At 49.8% G+C, this 10,941-nt stretch overlaps 1 protein-coding gene across 3 annotated transcripts in view; it reads left to right on the top strand.

The window, feature by feature from the left end:
• PARVB (parvin, beta) overlaps window positions 1–10,941 on the top strand; it is a 185,726-nt gene that overhangs the window by 136,241 nt on the left and 38,544 nt on the right. For all 3 annotated transcript variants that reach the window (XM_011934778.1, XM_011934780.1, XM_011934779.1), the window contains one exon: window positions 133–235. In XM_011934778.1, the coding sequence (XP_011790168.1) occupies window positions 133–235 (103 nt within the window). The remainder of the gene's footprint in view (window positions 1–132; window positions 236–10,941) is intronic.

Below are 10,941 nucleotides of genomic sequence, written 5' to 3'. Positions count from 1 at the left end.
TGTCCCTGTGCTTGCTCTGGTCCTGTTCGTGGCTGCAGAGCTGTGCAGTCTCTGTGTCTGCACTTTCCCTGGTCACTGCCTCATCCCCGTGGCACTGGCGGAGTGAGGCCGTAACGCCCGTGTCTCCTGCAGGTCCTCCTCGACTGGATTAACGACGTGCTGGTGGAGGAGAGGATCATTGTGAAGCAGCTGGAGGAAGACCTGTACGACGGCCAGGTGCTGCAGAAGCTCTTGGGTGAGTCCACAACAGGGACAACTCTGCCCCACCCCCATCTCCCTGTAGCAGCCCTGGGCCGGGCCAGGATTCTCTGCATAGTGACATGGTCCACAGGTCCTAGGAGGACACTAGAAGCTGCAGTGTGCCCATCCCAGGTGGTGCCCTCAGGCCCTGGGCTGTGGCTTCAGGGTCCTCTCTCTCCTCGCCGTTTCTACAGAACACCCAGCCGTGGGGCAGCAGCAGGTTGGGGACAGCTTCCAGAACTGCCTGCGGCTCCCGTTCTGTTGGGGCTCAGACCCACGTTGTGTCCCCGCCACCCGCTTTCAGCTTGAGCTCCTTCAGCTCAGGATGGGAGGCAGCGGGAGGGAAGTGGGTCCCCAGCGATATTCTGTGAGTGAATGTGTCACCAAATACATGATAGCCCACGTTCCCTCACCAGGGACGGGCTCTAGTGTCTGCGTTTGCTGGGCGAGGGAGGGCAGGTTAGTGATCTTCCCGGGACTGACTGACACATGGATTGATGGCCAGACAAACCGGTTATTTATTCATCAGATGCTTGATGAGTCCCTAGTGCTGGGTGCCAGGGATACAGTGATCTTTGAAACAGACATGGTCCCTGTCCTCAGGAACTTACAGTCTGTGTGAAAAGACAAATATTTTTGAATAGTTACAGTTACTGTTGAGACTGGTTGTGATGAGGGCCTTCGGAGATGCCACAGGTTCTGAGGAGAGGACCCTGGCCTGGCCTGGGGGCGGGGCAGCCTTGCAGCTCGCGCAGAAGAACAAGCAGGAGTTTCTAGGCAAAGAACGGAAGAGCAGAGTTCGCAGATGATGAATGAGAGGAATTCTCAGACTCATGGTGGGTTCTCACGGTGCCTGGAACTGTCGTGTCTCATTGTCACAATGGCCCTAGGAGGCAGTACTGCCATCACCTTCAACAGGTGGGGACGTTGAGACCCGCAGTCTCCTGGTGAACAGCCGGGCAGCCTGACCCCAAGCATAGCTCCCGAACCTGACCACGGGGCCTTTCTCTGACCTGTTTACAGAGCAGCTGTGGGTACGGGTCCTGGGTCAGGCTCTCCTGCACGGTCACAGTTGGTTTTCACACCAGCCCTGGGGGTCTGGCTGAATGATCTGATGTCCCTGGTTGTCCCCGTGATGCCTTTTTATTTGGACCAAATCACACATGAATGTTTGTCTCTTCTTTTAGGTTTCTTTCATCTGGACCGCTTTCTCTTTCCCTCTCTCCGTTCTGTTCTGTCCTTCCATCTTTTGTGACGTTTTGGGAGGGTCCGGGCCTCTTATCTTGTAGGATATCCTCCCGTCGGGATCTGTCTGTCTCCTTGCGGTGAGATCTGGGTCACATGTTTCTGCTGAGAGTGTGACTGCGCTGCCTGCATGCCCTCCTGTGGGCATCACATCGGGAGGAGAACACGACACCCGGCTGCCTGGCAGTGGTGGTGCTAAGGATTAGACCACTGGGTTCAGGCAGTGGCCTACGGGTTTCTCCATTGTAAAGGTGCTTCTTTCCTTTTAAAAAAACTTTTTTATTTGTTCTATTTTGGTAGAGTCAGGGTCTCACTCAGTTGCCCAGGCAGGAGTGTAGTGGGGTGAACATAGCTCACTGCACCCTCCAACTCCTGGGCTCCAGTGATCCTCCCGCCTTGGCCTCTAGAGTAGCTAGGACTACAGATGTGCACCACCACACGTGGCTAACTGTTTTTTTTTTTGAAACGGAGTCTCACTCTGTCACCCAGGCTATAGTGCAGTGGTGCGATCTCAACTCACTGCAACCTCTGACTCCTTGGTTCAAGTGATTCTCCTGCCTCAGCCTCCTGAGTAGCTGGGATTACAGGCACATACAACCATGTCCAGCCAATTTTTGTATTTTTTTTTTTTTTTTTTTGAGACGGAGTCTTGCTCTGTCGCCCAGGCTGGAGTGCAGTGGCCGGATCTCAGCTCACTGCAAGCCCCGCCTCCCGGGTTTAAGCCATTCTCCTGCCTCAGCCTCCCAAGTAGCTGGGACTACAGGCGCCTGCCACCTCGCCCGGCTAGTTTTTTTTTTGTATTTTTTTTAGTAGAGACGGGGTTTCACCGTGTTAGCCAGGATGGTCTCGATCTCCTGACCTCGTGATCCGCCCGTCTCGGCCTCCCAAAGTGCTGGGATTACAGGCTTGAGCCACCGCGCCTGGCCCAATTTTTGTATTTTTAGTAGAGACGGAGTTTCACCATGTTGGCCAGCCAGGATGGTCTCAATCTCCTGACCTCGTGATCCACCCACCTTGGCCTCCCAAAGTGCTGGGATTATAGGCATGAGCCACCACGCCTGGCTGGCTAATTGTTTTGTATTTACAATTTTTCTGTGTTAGAGACAGCATCCTTGCTCTGTTGCCCAGGCTGGTCTTGAACTGGCCTGAAGCAATTCTCTCATGTTGGCCTCCCAAAGTGTTGGGACTACAGGTGTGAGCTACCACACTCAGCCCTTCTTTCCTTTTTAATCAGTGGTCTTTAGAGGGATTGACTCTGAGACTGTGTGAATGTCCTGTTCACCCATGAAGCACTCCCCATGATTTTATCATCCACTGATTATCGATCTCTAAATCATGCTAAATATCGTCTCTAAATATGATGCTGGAGGTTGCAAAATAGTGATTCCTCTATGTTTATCATGGCTTCCCCACTTATTAGCTGGCATTTTCTTCTTAAATTAGCACTTTTCTTCTCCTGTGTCCTGTTTTGTTTTTGAACATCCCCAGAAATAAAATAATACTTTTTCCTGGACTGATGGATTCTTTTATGTTCCAAAGGGAAAGGTAATTAGACAGCAAAATCTGGGCCCTATGGGTGCTCGTGGCTACTGGGGTGTCATTGCTTCTAGTCTCTTTGAGTCAAAAGAAGTAGGAAATATATAGCTTTTACAAATTGTGAATTCACTTACTTCTCATTCCAGTTCAATGCTACAAGTTTCTCCCTTAACTGTTAGCATTCTGTATTCCAATCTCCAGGGAGAACCTTCGTTCCAGAAATATATTTGCTGTTTACTCTGCATACAAAAATAGTGTCAGAATTACAATACCAATACTTATATCAACTACAAACATGCTAGGTACAAGGTTTCTTTGCCATTATTTTTTAACTATGCAATATATATGCTAAGAGTATATAGTCAGAATTCTGTGTTCAGAACTTCACTGAATTAATTTCTTTTTGAATGGTCATGTCATCCATTTGATGTGTAAATAGATTAGTTTCTCTCTGTATTTAGTTTTTGGGTATATGTTTACACTTAATTTTATTTAATATTACTTTTAAAAATGTAAAGCATTTACATGCTTCACAAGTCAAAACTGTGAAAATGACATACCTTGAAAGGTCTTAGCCAGGTGTGGTGGCTCAGCCTATCATCCCAGCACCTTGAGGGGTTGAGCCAGGAGGATCACTTGAGCCCAAGAGTTTGAGACAAGCCTGGGCAACGTAGTGGGACCTCATCTCTACAAATTACCAGACGTGGTGATGTGCACCTGTATTCCCAACTGCTCAGGAGGCTGAGGCAGGAGGATCACTTGAGCCTGGGAAGTTGAGGCTGCAGTGAGCCATGATTGTACCACTGCATTCCAGCCTAGGCAACAGCGTGAGACCCTGTCTCAAAAGAGGGAGAGAGAGAGAGAGAGAGAGAAAGAGAGAGAAAGAGATCTCACTGCTTTCTCTTCCACCTATACACTCCCAGGTAACAATTTTCAATGGATTCTGATTTTATCCTTCTTATGTTTCTTTACAAAAGTGTCCATACACACAACTACTCTTTTCCCTTTTGTTCCTTGCATAAAAGGTGGTGTATTTTATACATTCTTTTACACACCTTGCTTATTTCACTTAATGATATGTTCTAGGAATCCTTCCATGTGGAGACCACCTTTCTTTTTCTTTATGGCTGCATTGTACTCCACTGTGTGGATGTTCCTTAGTTTATTCACCCAGTCTCCTATGTGGGGCATTTTTGTCATTTCTAGTATTTTTCTTTCACCAATAATATTGTGGGAATATCCTTGTTCAGATGTTGAAGAAACTGGAATTGTTGACTTCAAGTGTAATGAGTTGCTTCCTTGAGCTGACCACTGTAGAGGAAGAAATTATCAAATTCGGAGAGGCTTCACCTCTTGCCTCTGGGCTTCCCAGGTCTGTTGTGCCTTGGTTGATCTTTCCTGTAGCCACTTTCTGTCTTCCCTGGACTGTTCAGTGTGCAGACATGATGTAATATTTCCATTAAAAAATGGCTCCCTTGCTCCTGCAACACTCCAATTTCTCTGCATCACTCAAATGTATTGACCATTAGATTTGGCACCTGATAGGTCATTGGTGGCCCAGATGAGAGCCGTTTTAGCACAGTGATGGGGGTAACATCCTGATCAGGAAGGGTTCAGGGGCAGAGAACTGTGCCTTTGAGATGCATAATTTCGAGAGGGAGAGAGAGGAAGGGAGTGAGGCTGTGGTTGTTGCAGCTCCTTTTCTTTTTTTTTTTTTTTTGAGACGGAGTCTCGCTCTATCGCCCGGGCTGGAGTGCAATGGCCGGATCTCAGCTCACTGCAAGCTCCGCCTCCCGGGTTTACGCCATTCTCCTGCCTCAGCCTCCCGAGTAGCTGGGACTACAGGCGCCTGCCACCTCGCCCGGCTAGTTTTTTGTATTTTTTAGTAGAGACGGGGTTTCGCGGTGTTAGCCAGGATAGTCTCGATCTCCTGACCTGGTGATCCACCCGTCTCGGCCTCCCAAAGTGCTGGGATTACAGGCTTGAGCCACCGTGCCCGGCCGCTGCAGCTCCTTTTCTTTGTGAGACAGGGTCTCACTCCATCGGCTGACCTGGAGTGCGGTGGTACAGTCACGGCTCACTACAGCATCCACTTCCCAGGCTCAGGTGATTCTTCCACCTTAACTGCCCTAGTAGCTGGGAGTACAGGTGCATGCCACCATGCCCAACTAATTTTTTGTATTTTTTGTAGGTATGAGGCTTTGCCATGTTGCCCAGGCTGGTCTTGAACTCCTGGGCTCAAGCAGTCCACTCACCTCGGCCTCCCAAAGTATGGGGTTTACAGGCATGAGCCACTGTGCCTGGCCATAGTAGCTCCTTTTCATTTCTGTCCACTGGAAACCATCCAAGCTGCCTGCTGAAATTACATGTGTGGAGCGCCGGCACAGGTCTGTCATCAATAAGCAGGAGTTGTTATTGCTGTTGTTTTTTAAACAGATAAATAAATGCCAAGAGCAGAAATAAGGAGTGTCTGACTCCCCGCTGGGTACCCCATCCACCCCAAGTCCCCTGGGTGACTGGCACATGATAAACATTTGTTGATTAAGTCAATGAAAAAATTCCTGCAGTTTCATTACCTATAAAGATTGTGGGATCCTCTTGTGGGAGATGAAACGGGGACAGATAAATGAGTATTGTTTGGATTTTTGGTCCTCAGTGCCATCCACAAGCTCCGGAAGGGATCAGCTATTTGCTGAACAGTCTTTCAGTTCTGATAGAGCTCTGATATGTTTTCAGGGTCCCCAAATGCCTATGACAGTGGCCTCAAGAACTCAGTGTCCCCTTGTACGTGGAATAGCATACCTCTTCAAGGTCAGCAAGAGATTCCACCCATGTCATCCCCAGCATTGGTGGGGTCAGCACATCCTCTGTCTGGGGTTTTGCTTTTCTGCTCAACCACCCTGCTTTGATGGACTGCACAGACAAGCCCCATCCTGGTGGCTTCCCTGGTGTCATCCTGGTGGAGACTCCAAGGGTCTCCCGTGGGCTGTCCTGGAGAGTCACTGCCACAGATAAGCCCCATCCTGGTGGAAGGGTCTCCCGTGGGCTGTCCCGGAGGGTCACTCCCACAGACATGCCCCATCCTGGTGGAAGGGTCTCCTGTGGGCCATCCCGGAGGGTCACTCCCACAGACATGCCCCATCCTGGTGGAAGGGTCTCTCGTGGGCCGTCCTGGAGGGTCACTCCCACAGACATGCCCCATCCTGGTGGAAGGGTCTTCCTGTGGGCCATCCTGGAGATCTTGGATGTGAAGATTTGGCTGTTGCTGGTGTTGGCCCTCTGTTGAAGCAGTCCCTCCAATTGGTACTTTGCTCCCTGCCTGAAGCAGATACTTTCTAATATTTTCAGAAGCAAACTTGAATGTTGTGTTCACTTTCATTTTTTATTTCTGATTCTTTTGCTTGCACCTGTGGCTTCTCCCACCCAATGAGTTGAAACAGTGTGTCTGCAAGCCTTGTGTCTGGCAGCCTGGCTATGGAACTGGCCCTCAGAATCTCAGGACAGGCTCTGAATTTGCATCTGCATCTCAGCCATGGTTGCCTATAAACCATGCCAGTGCTTTCTATGGAGTAGAATTACAGAGGCATCTTCAAAGCCACATCCTCCCCTCTCAAGACACATCCTTTTGGTTCCCTCTTCAGTTAGTGCTGGCAAATTCAGCACTTACTCTAGAGTTGCTGTAATTGTCCATGAGTCCTGCTACCTCAGTTGTGTTATCCATAAAGTATAACATGAGGCTTCCTTTGGCTTAAGCAGCCTTTTTCTTGTGGAGTAGCTGCTGTTGCATCTTGTTTGAATAATGGCATAAGCACTTGAGAAGGCAATTCTAAAATCTCTGAGTGTCAAGTGGTTTGACATATTAATAGCACTGGTTTTTTTTTTTTTTTTTCTGATAAAAAGAACAATGGACGAGAATATTCAGATAGTAACAGAGCATCAGAATGTCTTGTCTGGTTTTGTAAATGTTGTTACACTGAAAAGACATAATATACTGTTGATGTGATATACTCTTGATGTGATACTACTGATGTGATCACCTGATCCTTGAGCTTCAGGATGCCAGGAATGACACCGATGTAGGCATCCAGCTCTTTGGCTTTCCAAGGGCAGAAGCCCAAACCAAATAGGAGATTTTAGCTAAGTACCAAGGTCAAAGCCAACTTCTGTGCATCTGTAGTAGAGAAGAGGTCTGAGGACTGGGCCTGGGCTGTCAGCCATTAGTGGTCAGGAAGAGGAAGTTCTGGCAAAGGAGTCTGACAGGGGTCAGTCACAAGGGAGGGGGAGCCAGAGGAGTGTTTCATTTGGGAGGGGTAAAGGAGGTGTTTCTAGGAGGTGAGAGGGAGTGAGAGGAGGAGAGAGAACAGACCTCTAGTTTGGCCATGTAGAAATTACCCAGAGTGAACCAGCAGGACCCCAGGGGAGTCCCTCTTCTTTTTTTGTTTTTCTCTTGAGATAGTGTCTTACTCTGTTGCCCAGGCTGGAGTGCAGTGGTGTGATCACAGCTCACTGCAGCCTTGACCCCCTAGGGTCTTCCCACCTCAGCTTCCCCGGGTAGATGGGACCACAGATGCATACCACCATGCCCAGATAATTTTTGTATTTTCTGTAGAGCTAGGGTTTTGCCATGTTGCCCAGGCTAGTCTTGAACTGGGTTCAAACAATCCTCCCACCTTGGCCTCCCAAAGTGCAGGGATCACAGGCATGAGCCACTACACCCAGCCGAGTCCCTCTTCTTGGGAGAAGATTCTGAAAGCAACTCCTGGGTTCTCTGCCACATGCCAGGTTTCTGGGGGTGTCACTCCCCTGTGTTTGCAGTGCAGCCCTGAAGGTAGACTGCATATGGTCAGAGTGAGGTGCCCGTGCTGCGGGAGCTCCTGACTGTCGCCCTGCTGCTCACTCATGGGCACGCCCTCTCCTTGTGAAGGTGAGGTTCTTCCTCACATGTGTACTCAACCCCACATGTGGCCATCACTCTGGGTCACCTGCTACATGGGAGAATCCCCCCCAACTTTCTCTCTTTCTGTGCTAGAAAGATAGGATTCATTTGCCTGGGCTGCTGCAACCAAGCATGCCACAGACCATGTGGCTTAAACAACGGAGATTTATGTCACAGCTCTGGAGGCTGGAAGTCCAAGATCAAGGCACCGGCAGGGTGGACCCTTCTGAGGCCCCTCTCCCGGCTTGTAGACAGCTGCTCTCTTCTTCCTGTGTCCTCACTCGGTCTCCCTCTGTGCATGTCTGTGTCCCAATCTCCTCTTTTTATAGGAACCCTAGACATATGGAGCCCTGAGCTGCTCCCGCGGCCCCCGCCAGTGGGCACAGTGACGTCTGATGATGCAGGTGATCATGTGTCATATTCTCTGCTGCACAGGAGTCACCCAAGACCCAACCTAAGGCAGCACCGGGCATGGCCAGTCTCTTTGGTCTCTGTTGCCTGCTGTTTCCGCCGCCAAATTCCTATGTTCAAATCCTATATGCGGGGCCCACCCATGTGACCTCATTTTACCTTAATTGCCTCTTTAAATACAGGCACATTGCAAGGTATGAGAGCCTCACCCACTAGGAGAGATGGGTAGCCTGGCAGGCCCCCACTGTCCCTGCTACCAGCCAGACCTGCAGGTTGAACCTCGGAACATGACTGTATTTATAGAGGTAGTGGGATAGGCATGGTGGCTCACACCTGTAATCCCAGCACTTTGGAAGGCTGAGGTGGGCAGATCACTTGAGGTCGGGAATTCGAGACCAGCCTGATCAACATGGCAAAACACCGCCTCCACTAAAAATACGAAAATTACCTGGGCGTGGTGGTGCACACCTGTAATCCCAGCTAGTCGGGAGGCTGAGGCAGGAGAATCGCTTGAACCTGGGAGGCGGAGGTTGCAGTGCGCTGAGATGGTGCCATTGCACTCCAGCCTGGGTGACGAGAGTGAAACTCCATCTCAAAAAAAAAGAAAAGCAATGAAGGTAAAATGAGGCTATGCGAGTGGGTGGGCCCTAATCCAATATGTCTAGGGTTCCTATAAAAAGAGGAGATTGGGACACAGACATGCACAGAGGGAGACCGAGTGAGGACACAGGAAGAAGAGGACAGCTGTCTACAAGCCGGGCCTGCCGGTGCCTTGATCTTGGACTTCCGACCTCCAGAGCTGTGACATAAATCTCCGTTGTTTAAGCCGCATGGTCTGTGGCATGCTTGGTTGCAGCAGCCCAGGCAAATGAATCCAGTGTCCTCCACTACTCTGCTGACTCCTCTTCCTCCACCCTGGGTGACGTAGCCATGTTCAGTCTGCGGGGCTGGATGGTGGCAGGTGCAACGGGGGTGCGTCAGGCTCCCCATCTCCCTGGTGGGCGAGGCTCTCGGACCACTCAGTTCCGTATAATCCTATCTCTCTCCTTCCTTCTCCAAGCTGCCCTGCTCTGCCCTGTCTGTGGTGGTTGAACACCTGTGGGACCTACTTGCTCTCTACTTCCAGGGCGCAAATTCAGACAGACAGCTGTGGATGACTCAGCGAGGAACTGTTAGATCCAGATGGAGGGAAATAAGATGAATAAGCGGGAATCATTTCCACTCCCCTGCAGGGTGCGTTTTGTTGGGGTGCTTTGTTTTTTCTCTTGCAGTCACTGCCGCTCAATCTGATGTTATTTACGGGTGTCTATCTCCCCACTAGGAACCTCTGTTATCTGTGCCATATCCAGCACCTAGGATAGTGCCTGTCCCATAGTAGGTGTTCAGTCCCTATCTGTGAGCCAACAAACGAATGATTGAAGGGGTATTCCGAGCCCAGCAGGCCTTGCTCTAGAATTTTATTATCCTGAAAGGGATACCAAAGCGGTTTGTTTTCTAATTGAGGGAGGGGAGGCTGCGGGGGAGATAACACTGAAGACATGGGGGCCTCTGGCTAAAATGCTTTCAACAGAACTTTGTGCTGGGAATCACCTGCAAAACAGAAACCCCATTTGAGCAGCCTGGACTTGATTGCTTTCATGATCGCCCATCAATGCTGGCGTCACCAACAGCAGCTGTGTATTGAAGGCTCTGTGCTGAGTGCTTGCAGTCACCCTTCCAGTGAACCATCTCACGATGCTCTGTGACGTCGCTTTTGTTGTTTTGCAGAGGGGATCTGTCGGTAAACACTGGAGTCTTAGAATCGAAGACTAGCAGGGAAACTGGGGGTCCTTCCTGCCGTGTGGCCCTGCAGCAGGCATGGGGTGGGGCGCTGGTGGCCGGCACCTGCCAGTACCTACCGCTAACAAAACGGAAATTGAAGGAGGTGCAGGCTCGGCTGGAGCTCAGCCTCAGTAATTGAATCTTGACGAAATGTGACAGTTCTTGTCTGCGCTCCTCCAGATTGCTTCCTGTTCATTCTCGGTAATAAAATCATCACCAGTTCTGTGAATATCTAATCTAACTTCCTATTGTGGTGTCAGAATGTTAGAGAAACAAGAATGGGAGCCTCACGTGTGTGGGGAGGCAGAGGCAGCTTCTAAGACCTTTTTAAAAATTATCTTTATCAGTCCTCTCCCTTCTGGGACCCACACGGACAGTCTTCTCACCTCCTGACCCCCACTCTCGTTCTTCCCAGGTAAACTCTTTATGTTTTTTCCATTTTGTATGCATAGAATGTTCCCAAGTGTAACACCCACAGTTTTATCCTTAACTCTTCTTCCCTTTTCAATCTGGAGTCATTCTCTAAGGAAGATTAGTGACCTGAAAGCTCAGAGTTCCATGGTTCAACATCTCAAGATGCCCGCATGGCCGCGTGGTAACTTGCCCCACTTTGGGGACCTCCTTGAAGCCAGGGTCAGTCCTGGTGGTTCTGAGTTCCTTCAGCATCTCTCTCTTTTCTTCCTTCCTTCCTTCCTTCCTTCCTTCCTTCCTTCCTTCCTTCCTTCCTTCCTTCCTTCCTTCCTTTCCTTCCT

Source organism: Colobus angolensis, unplaced genomic scaffold (genome assembly GCF_000951035.1).
Source record: "Colobus angolensis palliatus isolate OR3802 unplaced genomic scaffold, Cang.pa_1.0 Scaffold138, whole genome shotgun sequence".
In the NCBI taxonomy this organism is placed as follows: domain Eukaryota; kingdom Metazoa; phylum Chordata; class Mammalia; order Primates; family Cercopithecidae; genus Colobus; species Colobus angolensis.
Note: the sequence above shows the minus strand (reverse complement) of the source record. Positions and strands in the feature narration are given on the sequence as shown.